The sequence below is a fragment of the Ipomoea triloba genome, chromosome 1, assembly GCF_003576645.1.
Source record: "Ipomoea triloba cultivar NCNSP0323 chromosome 1, ASM357664v1".
Lineage (NCBI taxonomy): Eukaryota > Viridiplantae > Streptophyta > Magnoliopsida > Solanales > Convolvulaceae > Ipomoea > Ipomoea triloba.
Genome location: NC_044916.1, coordinates 547,147 through 566,434, shown reverse-complemented (window position 1 = coordinate 566,434; position 19,288 = coordinate 547,147). Strand labels below are relative to the sequence as shown.

Here is a 19,288-nt window from a genome sequence, read left to right as displayed (position 1 = left end):
ATATGTTCAATTAACATGCATATTGTATACATGTTGCATTATTTAACATAGTACATTAAAAAAAAAAATTTAACAACATGCTCAAAAAAAGATATTAAAAAGTGAATTTTGTTTTAAAATGATACTAGTTATCCTTTTTCTTTCTTTCTTCTTTTTTTTTTTTTTTAATTAGGTCCAAATGACCATTTAATTGAGTGGTTGGTTAGTGTGTTCTTAAAGATTTTACCATTAAAGCTACTCTTTATTTAATGCATTTCAGCTGGCTGGTTTTGAATTTGACTTTTTTTGTTTTAAGGTTTTGAATTTGACTTAGCTGAGCATTTATATTGATTGGACTTCTTAGGCCAACTAATTCTATTCTCTAACCTCATATATATTATTAAATGAGCTATAGCATATGAGTGGACAACCTCATATATATTATTAAATGAGCTATAGCATATGAGTGGACATAACTATTATATCACAATAATTTTTTGAGTATTACTGACTCACATACTGAAGCACAAAGAATCAATACCGCTTTCACTGAAGCTTAACCTCAAAACCTCTTTTATGGGAGAACAACTTGTGCCACTAGACCACCATGTCTTTAACATGAAACGATTGAGTTAAAATGCACACATGGTTGGATAATAGCAGGTGGTCGGTAACTGTCAACAACATTCTTAAGTTAATTCCATCCCTGAAATGATATGGTCTTGCAAGTTCACATGGCAATTTCTTTTTTAATTTTTACTTTAATTTAATTTTTACAGCATAGCTTAATTGCAAGCTTACTAATTTAGCAAGCTTGCAAACAAGACATTTGTACTTGTTTTCTATTTTTATAATAATTATTTTATTATTATTGTTGTTGTTGTTGTTAAAAAGTGAGTTGGAATTATAAAGATTTAAAATTGGGGTTTTATTTTTGACAGTGAGTTGAAATTTTAGAACGAAATGTAGAGAAAATAGTGAAAGAATTGTATATAAGAATTTAAGAACCGAATATGAGAATCTAATATATATTCTAAAAAACATATTATCTTGGATATTTTGTATATATACATTAAACCAAACACTCCCTAAATGTAGTCTTGCTTAACTATTAAGCTCTTTTCATAGGCTCTCTCTCATACTTGGTGTGGTACGAATCAATTATCAAAATTAGCTCAAAAATTTAAACTCGTGTGCACATATAACTCGGGAGCACCAAATATTCGAAAAAAAAAATAAAAAAATGACCCTGACAAGTTAAGGTTTCGTCAAATTTTTAAATTTTTCCTAATTGGATAGACCAAAGTCCAGAGAGGAGTCGTAAAGGATGTAATTTTTAAATGCAAGTTGCATGCATGCATGGATGTAATTGGTTCATTTGGTTGCATTATTTAAAATTAATTGCGCATTATATTCTGTTTGATTTTTTAGGGTTTTAAAATTTTTGGATAAGACAAGAGCGCCAACAACCTAATTTATTGATCAACTCGATCATTGGAGTATAAGATAGGGGATCAGTCTTAGCAAGATTGCCAAATATGTTTCTGTGTGTTTGGTTCATGAATTTAGCTATCGGAAATAAAAATTAAAGTCATTGACAGGTTTTTACAATATTACTATGAGATTTGATTATCTCTTAATTAGAAAACTCTTATTCAAATTCCGATTCTCATGTGCGAACCTTCTTCAAAGTTGCATCTCTGGTTAATAACTTAAGATGCTAACATATGGCCAAACGTTGACCTCCGACCCCTCTGGTTTTACGATGTTGTCCCATTTATCCCACATCTCACCACTTGTTTCATAGAATGCAGGCACCATAACCTATATATATCACCGATATTTTTTTCCCAATATTACAAAGTATTTAGGAGCAACTACTCTGATTAGATTGTTGATTTGATAGTCACAAGGTTATAAGTTTGACCCTCAATAAGAGTAGCTTATTGATCTTTTTAATTTGAGCTCGTCAGATATGAGTAACCTAAAGCTAATTTACCACCTTATAGTGTGTTTTGCTAACTAAGGTCACAAGGATATGTTTAACCAGTGTTACATGGCCTCCTTATAATCTTTTTGTTATCAAAATAATCGTCCGAAAAGGATTATTTCCACAAAAATTAACAAGCACAAAAAGCGAAAGGAGAAATGGCTAGGTTAGCTTGAGTCTTGTGATATCCACACTATCCTTAAAACCTTATTTGTCACCTTAAAAATCCTAGCACCTTTGACCCTTTGGGAGGTAGTATATAAGGTTTTAAAGATAGTATGTGTATCACACGGAAACTCAAGCTAACCTAGCCCTTTCTCATTTTGTTTTTTTTTGTGCTTGTTATTTCTGTCTTGACTATCCGATAAAAGACTCCTAAGCACCCATTTCTCATTTTGTTTTTGTGCTTGTTATTTCTAAGCACCCTGGTTCCTCAAACAAGTTGATCCCTTAGAAACACCTGCATGCAGTATAAGTAAACAAATGGGTGGGTGGCGGTATAAATCTGGCCATCTAGCTACTACATACTATAAATCTTTCTCTTATCTCTCTCTCTCTCTTTGGAAAATTATATCTTGATTAATTATGGCTTTTTGTTATATATTTTAAGAGTACCAAATTCAAAGCTTTGGTTGCTTTAACATCAACCTGCAGCTAAACAAAGAAGTAGCTTAGTATATATAATATACACTTCAAAAACCGTGGTCATTATCCTCAACTTCACAATATATATGTCAAACAATTATATGTATACACTGCACAATAAGTAATAGTATGTAAATTAAACTTAAAAACTCACGAGAAAGCTGGTAATCGTTACTGGAAAATGTAATTTGACCGAACCACAAATGATCAAGGCATTACACAAAGTCTAGGGTTTTCCAATCATCAACCAATTAATTAGCTAGGGTCTCATGAGTGGCGTGCAAATCAATATGGGAGCTGGGGAAAGCCACGGCTATTGAAAATGCCCCGTCCGTACGTAGATGACACCAAAGCTACAAGCAGAGGGAATTGAAGAAGCACAAATGAAGTGACCGGCAAACATGCAAATCCAGCCACCATAATAAGAACTCCCCTTCTGTTATTCCCAAATACCAGATACACTGTGGAAGAGAAGGCAATCATCATAAATATTATGGACAAAAACAAGGTGAGGAGGCCTATGATTAATCTCTTTGGAAGAGCATATAGGAAGTCTTGTTCTGCAAAGCGCGAAGTTAGGATGGACAAGAAGACGAGCAAGGAAGTGGTGGATGTAAAGAGAGAAGCAGCATTTGAGAAGGCAAATATTGTGAAAGCATTGTGGTTGGAGAAGATTGGGAGGCCATTTTCACCACTGTTGCCACCAGGAACTGTAATGGCAGCTGCAAAGACAACAGTAACAATGAGGGCTGCTGCAATAGTGCATGAATTTGCGGTGTCTTTCATCCATTTCTCCCCTGCCTCTTTTAACTCCTTATGCTCCTCCGTAAACACCATACTCGGAGTTTTGCCATCTTTATTCAGATATGACGAGTAATCTGGTGGTACGATTTTTTTCACTTCCTGCAGATCAGATGAAATGAATCATATATCGCGCGGACGTGTTTCAAAAAAATAAATAAAAGTATGTTGGTCAAACAACCTCAACCAAATTGGTCTGCAAGTTTGACACACTCTCAATAGAAAAGCTTAGGCTAGTTTACCTTCTTGAATTATGGTCACAAGACTGACATGCATGGGATTTACACAGTATACACAAACACCTTCAATTCGTGTAGTACGTGGTTGTGAGTTTCATCATCATTAAAAAAAAAATGAAGAGGTGGGGGAAAACATATATATATGAGATTGTGACATACCTTAAACCATTGCAGCTCTCGTTGCATTTGAAGAGCTGCACCGGAAACAAGATTTAGTTTGTGTGGAGGTGCCAATTTTCCCGCCAAATGCAAAACGCTATTAGAATTTACGTCCATTAAACTTGATAAAATATTCCCAAGCACATTGGTTCCACAAACAAGTTTAAAAACATTTTCGCTACGGTTTATTACTGCAACGTGAAGTATTCTCTGCCGCATGGAGTTTGAGAAATAAACTGAATCAGGATATGCATCTGCAGTATTTAGAATGACTTGCCAAATGTCTAAACTCGTTGCTTCAAAGACTGCACGGATTGTTAGTGAGGTCACTTGTGTATCATTTAGGGTTTTGAGTTGATCGCACAAGCATTTAAGAAGCTTAACAGCTTGGTGGTGCAACACCATTTTGTTTACTATGCTCTTCCCTACCAGCCCTGATAGATAGATTGAATTAAAACAATAATAAATTAAACAAAATCTATTATTTTTATTATTGTATATATCTTCTAATTATATATTCCGATTTGATGTTGTAATGTTAGGTAGTTATGTATACACACACATCCATAGATACATACATACATTGTAGTAGTGAGGTAATGAGGTGGAAAATTGGTGCAGATGTTGTTGACTCTGCCTTAGAAACACCTGCATGCAATGATAATTTTTACTAGTAAATTAAAGATGGAAATAAGTTGTAATTAATTGGCTGGCAGACACGAGATTGAAGAATAAGTATATATATATATATATATATATATATATATATATATATATATATATATATATATATATATATATATAAATAAAGATGGACGATAAAAGTAATGGAAAGTTACTTACAATAGTATATCAAACTTTGCAAAAAGTTTAGGCTGTGTTTGTTAATAATGGAACAGTCATTAAAAACTATGACATCCAAAGCTGATGCATCGTTACCTAACCTATTATGACGGCCCAAATCAGGGTACCTTCTAGCCAACAGCAGAGCCAAATCTGTATATATATTTCAATTAAATTATAAGCTAGCTAAGCAAAGAGGCTAATTAAGATATAGTTGGCGGGGTCGGGTATGTACTAGTATACGTACCATAGAATTTATGATGGATTAAGTTGACAAGAATACTGACACCAGTTGGGCCTGCATATGGATTAGGCTGCCCGTATTCATCATCCCTAGTGTGACTAAGGAAATACAGAAAGGCGTCCTTGCTTTTCCTACTATTCATAGCCGCAGAATGGATGGGGAACCAATCATAGTTGTTGTGAAGATAGAGGAGATTAGAATTCCTGCGAACAAGGATATCAGCAACCTCAATGTTTCCATGCCAGGCAGCGATGTGAAGTGGGGTATTCCCTATGCGGTTTCTGGGGCTTAGCGCTTCTACTACTTCTTCATTAATATCTCCCAACAATAATAATGCTACTAGTTTTTCCATAAAGGAGGCATTACCTACTTTAGCAGCAACATGCAATGCAGTCCCTAAGCCACAGTTAAGTGGAGATTGAATTGCTGCAGGGTCTTGGTTGAAGAATATTAGAGCATCCTCCCAATTTGCTGCCAATATAGCTCTGTATAGTGGCCGATATTTGCTGTAATCAACTGCAACTGCAACATCATCTTCATCATATCATATTTGATTGGGCCTGCCCGTACGGTCAGCCTGAGTGGCAAGACCAAGACGCTCGCGGCCGTGAGGTCCTGAGTTCGAAACCGTCTGCCACCCGGGTTTGAGCCGGTCAGCTATGGGCAACCTAGGCTGGTTAATAAACCAATATTTGATTGGGCCTGGGAAGCTACCTACCTTAGCTTAGCTTGCTACAATAATATAATTATCCGGCCTATTTTATATATGTGTCTCATTCCGTCTAAACTCAACTTATTTTTAATTCAAATTTTCATAAGCCAGCTATACTTTGTGTTTAAAAACTAGGAAAAAAAATTGAGTCATTTATTTTCAATGCTTAATTTGGTTACATTTTTGAAAATTATCTTGGTGGGTTTGATTCATTTTTTTAAAAATGAACAGATCGAATTATATAATTATAAATTTTAATTGTTTTGTTCATAATAATAATATAAAAGGTGGCATCGCTGACAATTTATATCGTGAACTCTGGTTCAATACATAAAATTTGACTTTATAAAGTACAGAATTCAAGTTCATAATGCACAAAATTCATGTTCATTGTATCGTGTTTTATGTGTATCTGTATTATGGGCATAAATTTTATATATTATGAGCATAAATTTTCTACTTTTTAAAGTTAAATTCGGTATACTATATTTGGATATATAGTGTACTGTGAATCCTAATTTAGGATATAACGATTGGGTAATGGTAGTATGATGGTAAATAGGACAAGGAGTAATTAATTAAATCAAACCACACATATTATATAGTACGTACTCTACCTGGCGCTTGTTGAGGAAGTGCTTCTTGGGAAGTACCTACTCCACCTGGCAGTTGTTGATGAAGTTCTTCTTGGGAAGAAGCTGCAGCCATTTAATATTAATTTCTGCAAATTTATTCTATCTAACTCTGCTGAAAATTTATGCAGACCGTTCTGTTTTATAGCGCTTCAAAATAATGGGTTTACATATAGCAGGTAGGCCAGGCCAAGGCAAATTATACCTTGGACCATGGTCCACAAAGCATTGTTGATCATGGTCCAAAACGGTTCTCTTTTAATGAAAGAAACGATACTCATCTGTGTCGTTTCACATAAAGTAGCTATGTTTGTATAACAAATTCAGTTTTATTTTATATATAATTATATATACGACACTGTAATTTAATTTCAATACAACTATAGTTTCATTTTGATATAATTACAGTTTTGTTATACATTATACACTCAAATATGCAAAACAGTTAAACTATTATTCAGTTTCATTTTATATACACTATAGTTTTATTATAACAAAACTGTACTATAGTATCATTTCGATATAACTATAGTTCAATTGGACAATATACACTCAAATATATTATGTGAAACTGTTATTCAGTTTCATTTTATATACACTATAGTTTTATTATAACACAACTATAGTATCATTTCGATATAACTATAGTTTAATTGGATAATATACACTCAAATATATGAAACTGTTATTCAGTTTCATTATATATACAATATAGTTTTATTATAATACAACTATATTATCATTTCGATATAACTATAGTTTAATTGGATAATACACACTCAAATATGTGAAATTGTTATTCAGTTTCATTTTATATACAGTGCAATTTAATTTCAACACATTACAACTACAATTTCATTTCAATTCAATTAGAGTTTCATTTTAGATACATTATAGACCATGGTCCACGATATAACGACGGTCAAGCCAGGCTTGTTATCACGTACTTTAGAAGCTAACAACCACCTTCTTTGTTATGCTAATCACTACCAAATTTAAAGCTATGCTAGCTTTCTTACGTTTTTGTTTTTATATCAATATAAGCAAAGATATATATTTATAAGATACAAAAAGTAACAATATTTCTTCTTTATATTGCTAATAGTATAGAGAGAGTGAGAATGATTTCTAATGTGTTAGATCGAATACATAGTTTTAATATGATCCCTCAAACTTAAGATTTTCTAGAGAAAACATTCCGTTTGTTACTTAGATTATTTAGCCTTGCTATGGCTAGTGACTTGGTGGAGATGCCTTCCAGTTAGTTTTTTTTGTTGAGATGTAGTTTTCTTGTAGTTCCTTTTATGCTATTTTGTCACGAACAAAATAAAAGAAATATGACAAACCAAAATTTTCGACCTAAGCATCAGCTACAACGGAACAGTACTCATATGGAGCATCTACAAAGAAACACTTATCCAGAAAACAACTACAACAAAACACTCATTCTGTGCGTAACTACAACGGATAAATAAAACATCCTTAATTCCTTCAAATACACAAGATGGGTGATAATTTGGATGCTTGATCCTTTCAAATTTCTCCTCTCCTTTGTCTTTTTTTCATTCCCTTTTTCTTTATTTCCTTTTTCCTCCACTAATTTTGGTCTTCCCCCTTTCCACCTCACACCCATCCACAATAATGTTCATGGGAAGACTCCGCTGTCACAACCATGGAAAAGGTGATGGCCGGTCATGATTGTTGATGGAGAAAACTTTTTATTGACTCGACTATTGTAATTGTAATAGTATACGAAGTAAATATATTTTTATAATATAAAGACTAAATATAATATTTTAAAACAATATAGCTGTATAGTGGCAGAGACAAGTGTCGTTAAATAAACCAAATAAGAAATATGATTGTGTATTAAGGCAAGAAAAGTAAGAGTTCGTTGCCTTCATTTTTCTGTTTTTTTTTTTTTTTTCAGTTTTTCATTTCTCTAAATTTTCAATTTTCAATCTCTATTTCTCCAATTTTTTAATTTTATTTTACAAATTTAATTTTAAATAAAAAATTCAATACCTTAATACTAATTGTACAAAAAAAAATAACAAAAATGAACATAAACTTATTACAAAATAAATTACAACTATTTTAATTATTTTAGTACACATAGCTTGATTACAATACAAAATATGCAAAAGCTCATTGATTACAATATAATCCTCCAGAGCAAATGCAAATTCTGGTCTCACGAGTATTAGCAAAATGACGGTTTTGGTTCACATGTTTAATTCCCACCAATTTTTATCTATGACTATTGCTTTAGTACCAATTTTCATCCACGACTATTATTTTAGTACCAAAATTCATCATGTCAATCACCCCTCAATTTAATACATGTCGAAATCTAAAAATTTTGAGGGCATTTCGACCTTTTCAACTTAAAATTCCAATTTCAGCATCAATAAAGGCATTTAAGTTCTAAGATCGATTCAATTTGCACTCCTCCTCATCATCCTACCTTAATTTGAGGAGGAGAGCTACGAATTGGAATATAGATTTTATGGCTTAAATCCCTTTATTCATGATCAAATTGGAATCTTAATTTGACAAGAACGAAAACACCCTTAATAATTTTATTTTTCAACATATCTTAAACGAAGGGGTGACCGGCGTGATTAATATACCATGCATAGTAGCATACATGTGCCATGACAAGATCCGAGCTCGAATAAGCCATTGACAACTTTGAAAACTTAATTGCAAGATGTGTGTGTGTGTGTGTGTGTGTGTGTGTGTGTGTGTGTGTGTGTGTGTGTGTGTGTGTGTATATATATATATATATATATATATATATAATAGAGTTCGGGTGCGGCCTGCTCATTAGGTGCGATTGTGCGGCTATTTTGTAGCGATTAGATTACAGCAAGTCAGCAAATCAATATTCAATATATATGTGTCAAAATACACACCATTCTACGTACTAATTAATGCACCAGATGACAAATTAAAACACACAATTTCACACCATAACCAAATGCTCCTATTCACTTAAAATACATCAACATATGTAATAAAATGCATCATTCTACGTATTAAAATGCACCACAACGTGCCTCATGTCAGATTATAAGCATGCACTATTACAAATATTAGAAAACATGTGCTAAAATATGCATCATTATACGTATTAAAATGCACCACAACGTGCGTTAAAATGCACAATTCCACTTATTGAAAATCCACATCCCAGATTATAAACATGCTCTATTACACATATTAGAAAAAACATGTGTTAAAATACACACCATTCTACATATTAAAATGCACCAGCAGACAGATTAAAACACATCATTCCACAACACAGTTAAATGTACCAACATGCATGCGTAATAAAACGCACCACAACATGTATTAAAACGCACCACACCATGTACTAAAATTCACAATTTCAATTATTTATATAAATGCACGTAATATAGATATTAAAATTACCATAACACTCTCCACTTAACATATTCGAATTGCAATTTCCTAAATACTAAGATTATACTGTCACCATTAGATTACTCCAATTCAACGACAAAAATGCAGCCACACGACCGCATCGGAGTTTCAAGCCATATATGAGCCCCTCTCTCTCTCTCTATATATATATATATATATATATATATATATAGCATCAGATTGGTTTGCTTTGGTTTGGTTCAATTCGATTCAAAACTATTGGTTCACGATTTATTGTTGTCACAAATTATAACTCGAATTATTGCTATTGTACAGTTTCTAGGCGATTCGTGTACTACTGAATACCTTTTTGTTTTTTTGCACTTTTACTTTTATTCGATTAGCCTTTTTCATCATATTTTGCTTTGGTGGCCCTTTCGCCATAGCCTAACAAGATGGCTGATGGGTATATCGAGTAACTCACTGATTTTTTTTTAAGTAGGATGACTAATGTTGGGTCCCTGTAAAAAACATATCACATTGAGTGTCTCACTCCAACTGTAAGTCAGATCCCAATCCTACGTCGTCCTGGCCCCATGTAGAGATTAAAACCATAATCTTAGTTCTTCACGTTTAAACCTTATCCATAAGCTTTGTACAGTTATGGTACAAAATTGATTTGCAATAGTTCAGTTTTGATCCTTCAATTAAAACCAATCCGTGACCAAGTCAATACATAGGAGACACATGAATTATTTCTCAGAAAAGGGGACACATGAATTGAAGCACATGCATATGCTCAGTACTTTATAAGTGTACTGTGTCTGTGTTCAGAGAATATACCGAGCAAAATGAGTTCTTCCACATACAAAAGTAGAAAACAAAAGTAATGTTCCACAAAAAAAAAAGTAAGGGAGGTTATCAACTAAATAACTGAAGCACCTTAAAGATAGAAAGTATGGACAATAAGAAATAAAATTGCGTACTTTAAGATTAACATTAATTGCCCACCTCTTTATTACTTTGTCAAATTAATTCTTTATTTTTTTATATAACTTTTTCTAACATCATCTTCTAATTTTTAAAGTTGTCTCTATTTGTTTGATGATATTTTAAATGCAATTTTGAAATAGGTATATTAAATAATTTTTTTAAAAAAGGGAATGGTAAATAAATTAAATTGAAAATGGCACTTTTAGCCATTGAAGTATTTTTCCTTTTAGAAATTTGGTCCCTGTAAATTAATTTAAACAAAGTTAGCCCCTTAATTGTTCATAATGTTGCACTTTTAGTCTCTAGTGCTATATAATTGTCAAACTATTTTAACAATATGAAGTTATTTTTATCATTTAGAATCAATATTCACTATTAAATTTAAAATGATGTTCACATGGAGAAATTCAAACTTTAATAATGGATATTGTTTAAGTGACAAAAATAATCTCATAAAAAAGAGTTTGTTAACCGATCTGACTTTGATAATAGTATAACACCATGACAGACAATGCAACATAATAGATAATTAAGAGACTAAATCTATTTAAATTAATAATAAAAAATCAAAAATTTAAAAGTGAAACAATTTAGGAAAATGTTGTTTTTCCTAAATTAAATAAGGAAAATACTATATGTATTCTTTTTCTTTACTCCCAATGCTTGATGTACATGTACTGCAGCCTGACAAGAGAAAAGTGAAGAAAAAGGAAAAGAGATAAGGTGAAACAACAATTCTACATGTACTCCCAATTTTTGTATGAGTTGGCATGCTTTGATTGATCAATTTAATAGGGGGTCGTGATGTTTGCTCATTCTCTTTTTTCATCATCCAATCAAATTTAAACACAATTGGGAGTAAAAGTTGGGAGTACGATTTTGGGAGTGCATCTAGCATTTTTAATTTGTAAGGTGAAATGGCCCCAAGAAACAATAAATGAAGACATCATCCAATAAGTCATGATTATTGCTAACTAATTATTATCATATCATCCCTATCTTCAACATTGCTATTTTCAATTGGTGACCAAGGCACAATGTTCGTGACTTCGTGGATGATGTCCATTATATTGATAATTTTGAAAATATTTTATTTATTATAAATATTAATATTTTGAATTTGTGTATATTTATTAATTAAAAAAAATATTTTTTGATTATAAATAATTTTATTACCATTTAAATACTCTGTAATTACTTTCAATTCTTTAATTTCTTATTCTCCATTATTAGCTTAATTACAATTATTTCCTTAATTATGTTATTAGCTTAATTATAATTAATTTCTTAATTCATTAATTAGTATAATAATTAAAATATTTTAATTATTTTAAATATTAATATTTTGGAATATTTGCAAATATTCATTAACTAAAAAAATATTTTTTATTATAAAGATAATTTTATTACCATTTAAATACTCTATAATTACTTTCATTAATTTCTTAATTTAAATATTTTTAATAATTTTTTTTATTACATACAGGTTGGACTTTCGAAATAATTAGAAAGAATTAATTCCACCAAAGGTCCATTGTCTTTAGTGCAGTGGCAATTTCAAATTTAGTCCTAGACTATTGTTTCTGCCATTTAACATCTCAGACTATTATTTTTTGGACACTTTTAGTCATTCTCATGACTTTTTCCTATTTTTAGTAAGGGTATTTTTGTCTCTTCATATTTTTCTTTTGTTATTTTTTCGATTTCAACAGGTTTAATTGGTCGGAAGTTCGTCGGAGGGTCACCGGAATCCTAATTGACCTGCAATTACAAGTCACCAACAGATTAGTGGGTTTAATTGCTCTAAAATAACATGTTTGTGGATTTAATTGCAACTTTTAAAAGTTTAAGGGCCTAATTGAATTTTTACAAAAAGTTCGAGGGTGTATTTGACCATTTTCCCTTTAAAATAATATATGAAAATGGAGAAAGATATATATAAACAATCAAATAAGAAAGATGATTGTGCATTAAGGCATGTAAAGAATGTATAATTTAGAAGATAAAAAATATGACTGGAGAGAATTGATCTAGAATACGGACAAGAGTAAGAAATCAAGCATTATAAAAAATCAAATTTGTTGAAGATAAACTTTTGTAGATAAATTAATCAAATGTGATTTGTATGTGTTTAATTTATAAGTATTTCATTACTCAAAAAAAAAAAAATTTATAAGTATTTCATCGATATGATTTCTTGTAGTGGAGATTAAATTGATTGAGGAGTTTGTTTGTCTTCCTCCCATCCTCTTCTAAACATTTATTTTCTTTGTGAATGCATGTATATGTAATAATGTATGGTGGCGATCGAGTGGCGAGGCTAGCTTAGCCCCATTTCTTTGCTTTTTATCTGGACTTAATTTACAAGATTTTTAAGAAATAAAGATATTATATATCATTTTGGAATTCTAATTTGTCAAAACAAAGTGCTTATAGCAATAACATCATCAAAATCTATCCTAGCTACAATTATTATTCATTCTGAACAAAAATCTACATCCCTGCTAGCTAATTGGTTTGTACAAATATTGTGAAAGCAGTGTGGTTGGAGAAGAATATCAAAATCTATAGTAGGGTGCAAAAATCTCCAACCAAGCACACCCTTATTTTGTGGTTGTCAAAATATGAAGTACAACACCGAGATAGATGTACGTAGAATCTCTTTATGAAATACGAGAGGATCGGAGATTTTTCTTTTTAGCAAGATTTTGAAACGAATTAACTCTGCATCAGTTATAGCTGATGTGAAATGTTGTTGTAATCGATAGATACTATATATATATGTACCATGCATTTGACGACGCCATCTAGTAGCTTAAAAGTTTGTTATTGTCGTCGGTTTAAAAACCGGACATTTTAATATGTTTGCAAGGGTTAGTGTTTGTACGTGCTGGACGAGTTCATAGTATCTACCAAATTCAAAGTAATTAAAGCATGTTTCTTAGATTTGCTTACTTTCTTGCTTTAATTTGCTTCAAGTCTTCAACATCAATAGGCAAAGAATCAGAATAATATTATGCATGTCTCACGAGAGCATGCACTTTATGGGACACAAGCTACTAAGCTAGCAAACGAATGGCTTTAACATCAACCTGCTAAACAAAGAAGTATACACTTCAAAAAGCGTGGTCGTTATCCTCAACTTCACAATGTCAAACAATTATATATATGCACAATAAGTAGTACTATGTAAATTAAACTTAAAAACTCAAGCCCCGAGAAAACTCATATATAATCGTTACTGAAAAATGTAATTTGGGTGAACCACAAATTAAAATGATCAAAGCATTACAAAGTCTAGGGTTTGCCAATCATCAACCAATAGTTATGAGTGGCATGCATGGGAGTCAATATGGGAGCTGGGGAAAGCCACGCTGATCGAAAATGCCCCGTCCATACGTAGATGACACCAAAGCTACAAGCAGAGGTAATTGAAGAAGCACAAATGAAGTGACCGGCAAACATGCAAATCCAGCCACCATAATAAGAACTCCCCTTCTGTTATTCCCAAATACCAGATACACTGTGGAAGAGAAGGCAATCATCATAAATATTATGGACAAAAACAAGGTGAAGAGGCCTATGATTAATCTCTTGGGAAGAGCATATAGGAAGTCTTCTTCTGCAAAGCGCGAAGTTAGGATGGACAAGAAGACGAGCAAGGAAGTGGTGGATGTAAAGAGAGATGCAGCATTTGAGAAGGCAAATATTGTGAAAGCATTGTTGTTGGAGAAGATTGGGAGGCCATTTTCATCATTGTTGCCACCAGGAACTGTAATGGCTGCTGCAAAGACAACAGTAACAATGAGGGCTGCTGCAATTGTGCATGAATTTGCTGTGTCTTTCATCCATTTCTCCCCTGCCTCTTTTAACTCCTTATGCTCCTCCGTAAACACCATACTCGGAGATTTTTTATCTTTATTGCGATATGATAAGAAATATGGGGGTGTGATTTTTTTCACTTCCTGCAGATCAGATGAAGTGAATCATATAGATATAGATGTGCGTGTGTTTCAAAAAAATAAATAAAAGTATGTTGCTCAGACAACCCCAACCAAATTGGTCTGCAAGTTTGACGCACTCTCAATGGAAGCGCTTAGGCTAGCTTACCTTCATAGATTATGGTCACAAGACTGACATGCATGGGATTTACATAGTACACACACCTTCAATTCGTGTAGTACTTGGTTGTGAGTTTCATCTATCATTAAAAAAAAAAATGAAGCGCGGGGAAAACATATATGAGATTGTGATACCTTAAACCATTGCAGCTCTCGTTGCATTTGAAGAGCTGCACCGGAAACAAGATTTAGTTTGTGCGGAGGTGCCAATTTTCCCGCCAAATGCAAAACGCTATTACAATTTACGTCGTCATGAGTTGATAAACCATTCCTAAGCACATTGGTTCCACAAATAAGGTTAAAAACATTTTCGCAACGGTTTATTACTGCAACGTGAAGTATTCTCTGCCGCATGGAGTCTGAGAAATAAACTGAACGAGGATATGCATCTGCAATATTTAGAATGACTTGCCAAATGTCTAAACTCGTTGCTTCAAAGACTGCACGCTTTGTTAGTGAGTTCACTTGTGTATCATTTAGGGTTTTGAGTTGATCGCACAAGCATTTAAGAAGCTTAACAGCTTGGTGGTGCAACACCATTTTGTTTACTATGCTCTTCCCTACCAGCCCTGATATATATATAGATAGATCGAATTAAAACAATATAATAATAAACAAAATCTATTATTTTTATTATTATGTATATCTTCCAATTATATCTTCCGATTTGATGTTGTAATGTTAGGTAGTTATGTATACACACACATCCATAGATACATACGTACATTGTAGTAGTGAGGTGATGAGGTGGAAAATTGGTGCGGATAATGTTGTTGACTCGGCTTTAGAAACACCTGCATGCAATAGTAATTTTTATTAGTAAATTAAAGATTGAAATGAGCGGTAATCAATTGGCTGGCAGACCCGAGATTGAAGAATAAGTATATATATAAATAAATAAAGATGGACGGTAGAAATAATGGAAAGTTACTTACAATAGTATATGAAACTTTGCAAAAAGTTTAGGCTGTGTTTGTTAATAATGGAACAGTCACTAAAAACTATGACTTCCAAAGCTGATACAGTGTTACGTAAGTTCTTATGACGGCCCAAATCAGGGTACCTTTCAACCAACAGCAGAGCCAAATCTGTATATATATTTGAATTATTAAATTATAAGCTAGCTAAGCAAAGAGGCTAATTAAGATATAGTTGGCGGGTTCGGGTATGTACTAGTATACGTACCATAGAATTTATGATGGATTAAGTTAATAAGAATAGTGGCACCAGTTGGGCCTGCATATGGATTAGGCTGCCCGTATTCATCATCCCTAGTGTGACTAAGGAAATACAGAAAGGCGTCCTTGCTTTTCCTAGTATTTATAGCCGCAAAATGGATGGGGAACCAACCATAGTTGGTGTGAAGATAGAGGAGATTAGAATTCCTGCGAACAAGGATATCAGCCACCTCAATGTTTCCCTGCAGGGCAGCGAAGTGAAGTGGGGTATTCCCAGTGAAGTCTCTGGGGCCAAGCGCTTCTACTTGTTCATTATCTCCCTCTCCCTCTCCCTCTCCCTCTCCCTCTCCCTCTCCCTCTCCCAACAATACTAATTCAACAAGCTTTTCCATAAAGGAGGCATTACCTACTTTAGCACCAACATGCAATGCAGTCTCTAAGTACGCTTCATTAAGTGGAGATCGAATTGCTGCGGGGTTTTGGTTGAAGAATATTTCAGCATCCTCCCAATTTGCTGCCAATATAGCTCTGTATAGTGGCCGGTATTTGCTGTAATCAACTGCAACATCATCTTCATCATATCATATCATATTTGGGCCAGGGGAGCTAGCTACATATCCTAGCTAAAATTAAATACTCCATCCCTCCCATTTTATGTATAATATCTAATAATAATATTTCAGTTAACCAGTTTTGACTCAAGTTATTTTTAATTTAATTTTTCATAATATTAAATTTTGTGTGTGTAATTTGGAAATTAAATTAGGAAAACAACTTTTGGAAAATGAGAAAAACATTTTTATTTTCAATGTTTAATGTGGCCGGTAGTCAGGTGATAGTAGTACAGTGGTAATAATGGTGCTGGTTTTGCGTGAAAATTGAAAATCACTCCAATTTTTATTTGACAAAACACTCATTTTCATTTGACTCACATTTTTTGTTCTTTACCAAACACGAGAAACCTTACAAATGATTTTCAAAAATATTTTTTTGGGTTTTCAAACAAACCTTGTATTATTATATAAAATTTATAAACTACATTAAAAGTACTATTAAATTAAATACAAAAATTTAAATTTTAAAATTACTCAAAAAATCAACATAGAAGCTAAGAGAGTTAGAGTAATTAATTAAATCAAACCATACATATATAGTACGTACTCTACCATACCTGCAGGTTGTTGAGGAAGTGCTACTTGGGAAGAAGCTGCAGCCATTTAATTTAATTTAATATTAATTTCTGCGGGGCAAATTTATTCTATCTGGTCTTATAAACTCTGGTGAAAATTTATGCAGACCGTTCTATTTTATACGAGTATATAGCAGGTAGGGCAGGCTTGCTATCACGTACTTTACAAGCTAGCAACCACCTTCTTAGTTATGTCACTACCAAATTCAAAGCTAATAAGCTAGCTTTTATTACTTTTTTGCTTTTATATCAATAAGCAAAGAATCACAATTTAATTTGTCCCTTTAATCAGTGATACGCTTAATGTACTAATAATTCCGGCCTAGCTAAATCACTAGAATACTTTTTTTGAAAGAAAATCAGTAGAATACAAAGTTATGAAAAAATAATTATGGGAATGATATTATTATTGATCAATGATGATTTAAAGTACATAATGAAGATATGTGTTTGTAATGATACAAAAAGTTTCAGACAGAAAAAGAATGTAAATGATAATATTATATTCCTAATAATATAGGGAGACGAAGAATGAATTCTAGTGTGATAGAATACATAGTCCTAGTATGTCACTCAAGCTTAAGGTTTTATAAAGAAAAACATTGAACTTGTCCCTTATACCATTTAGTTTTGTTATGATTAGTGACTTCTGAAGATGGAGAGAACATTGAACTTGTCCCTTAGATCATTTAGTATTGCTATGGTTAGTGACTTGTGAAGATGCGTACCAGTCGGTCTTTTTGTAGAGATGTATTTTCCTTGTAATTCCTTTTATGCTACATTGTCATGAACAAAATAAAAGAATCCTGACGGACCATAATTTTCGACCTCAAATTGGCTACAATGAAACAATACTCATCTGGAGCATTACTACAACAAAACACTCATCCGGAGCACAACTACAACAGAACACTCATTCGGAGCGCAACTACAACGGAACACTCATTCAATTCGAAACCTTAATAAATGAAGCGAGACACTGTAACGTGACATCAACATATCCACTGAGACATTGATCGCGGAGAAAGGGAACAAGTTGAATCTTCTAGAGAAGATAGTTTGAGAAAATAAGTTTAATAGAAATAAAATGATGAGTATTTATCAGTTTGTAGGGTATTTATCGGGGATGTGGTTGGATAGACAATATTGAAGATGTTACAAGGAGAAGAGGTAGTGTCACTGGCCGGTGATGGTGCGATGGCAAAGCTTAGTGGCAGCAGTGGTATTTTTTTTCCCCTTCTTGGTAGGGTTTGTAGCCATGCATGGATCGTTTGGTCTACTGATATCATATGAGAATAATAGTTATATGAATGATATTATTATTGATCAATCTATGATGATTTTAAGTACACGATTAAGAGATGTATTTATAATAAAATAAGAGTCTTAGTCAGAATAGGAATGATAAATGACAATATTTCAGTATAGGAATGATAATCGATAATATTTGTAGTAATATAGAAAATTGGAAAATGAATTCTAGCGTACTCCGTATATATTAGCCTCATGCATTGTACGTTAACATCAACACATCATTCTTAATTAGTATTTATTTTCTCATATGATCCTCTCCCACTCTCAGTTCTTTCATTCTCTCCTTATTTTTTTTTGGAATACGTCAACACTAGCTCGATCTATATATGTTTGATTCCATATCGTATCATACATACTTAGACTACAATTAAGATGGGGCACACCCCTCAAACTCAATTGTTATATCATGGACTAGGCCGGGTCCACTAGGGCTGGGCATTTCGGTTCGGGTAACCCGAACCGAACCGAACCGAAGACGTTCGGTTCGGTTTGGTTTAAACCGAAAAATCCGATCGGTTCCACTTTTAGAAGAACCGATCGGTTCGGTTCGGTTCGGTTAAAAACCGAACCGAACCGAAAACCGAACGGTTTATATATATATATATATATATATATATATATATATATATATATATATATATATATATATATATATATAATATAAAAGTTCCTTTTGGAATTTCATTCCAGAAATCTGGAAATTTCTGGAATGAAATTCGAGTAACTGGAATTAATTTTATTGTTTTTTTTTAATATGTTTAAATTGTTAATTTGTTATGTTGGTATTTAATATTTAGATATTAGACTTTAGATTTGGGTTATGTGATATTTAATGCATAGTTATTACGACGCCCCG

At 32.7% G+C, this 19,288-nt stretch overlaps 2 protein-coding genes across 5 annotated transcripts; both read right to left on the bottom strand.

The window, feature by feature from the left end:
* Positions 1 to 2,677: 2,677 nt before the first annotated feature.
* Positions 2,678 to 6,351, bottom strand: LOC116019484 (ankyrin repeat-containing protein NPR4-like). 4 transcript variants are annotated; one of them, XM_031259708.1, is made up of 6 exons: positions 6,230 to 6,351; positions 4,904 to 5,422; positions 4,657 to 4,809; positions 4,396 to 4,461; positions 3,814 to 4,247; positions 2,678 to 3,517 (listed from the first exon to the last, which is right to left on the bottom strand). In XM_031259708.1, the coding sequence occupies exons 1-6, from the start codon at positions 6,318 to 6,320 to the stop codon at positions 2,900 to 2,902; spliced, it is 1,881 nt and encodes a 626-aa protein (XP_031115568.1). In that variant the 5' UTR covers positions 6,321 to 6,351; the 3' UTR covers positions 2,678 to 2,899. The 4 variants fall into 4 exon arrangements, with proteins under 4 accessions (XP_031115568.1, XP_031115590.1, XP_031115576.1 ...); XM_031259730.1 differs by having other exon boundaries at positions 3,814 to 3,848; XM_031259716.1 differs by having other exon boundaries at positions 4,753 to 4,809.
* A 7,473-nt stretch (positions 6,352 to 13,824) lies between these two features.
* On the bottom strand, positions 13,825 to 17,191 carry LOC115998800 (ankyrin repeat-containing protein NPR4-like). Its single transcript, XM_031238460.1, has 6 exons — positions 17,101 to 17,191; positions 16,336 to 16,488; positions 15,687 to 15,839; positions 15,477 to 15,545; positions 14,887 to 15,320; positions 13,825 to 14,595 (listed from the first exon to the last, which is right to left on the bottom strand). The coding sequence occupies exons 1-6, from the start codon at positions 17,144 to 17,146 to the stop codon at positions 13,978 to 13,980; spliced, it is 1,473 nt and encodes a 490-aa protein (XP_031094320.1). The 5' UTR covers positions 17,147 to 17,191; the 3' UTR covers positions 13,825 to 13,977.
* Between the last annotated feature and the right edge of the window lie 2,097 nt (positions 17,192 to 19,288).

Coding starts and splice junctions, on each gene's coding strand:
- LOC116019484 (XM_031259708.1), bottom strand. CDS start 6,320: ATGGCTGCAGCTTCTTCCCAAGAAGAACTTCATCAACAACTGCCAGGT. Junction 4,462..4,656: donor GCAAAGTTTGATATACTATT/GTAAGTAACTTT, acceptor CATTGCATGCAG/GTGTTTCTAAGGCAGAGTCA. Junction 4,248..4,395: donor CATTACCTCACTACTACAAT/GTATGTATGTAT, acceptor TCTATCTATCAG/GGCTGGTAGGGAAGAGCATA.
- LOC115998800 (XM_031238460.1), bottom strand. CDS start 17,146: ATGGCTGCAGCTTCTTCCCAAGTAGCACTTCCTCAACAACCTGCAG. Junction 15,321..15,476: donor CATCACCTCACTACTACAAT/GTACGTATGTAT, acceptor TATATATATCAG/GGCTGGTAGGGAAGAGCATA. Junction 14,596..14,886: donor GAGAGCTGCAATGGTTTAAG/GTATCACAATCT, acceptor TCTGATCTGCAG/GAAGTGAAAAAAATCACACC.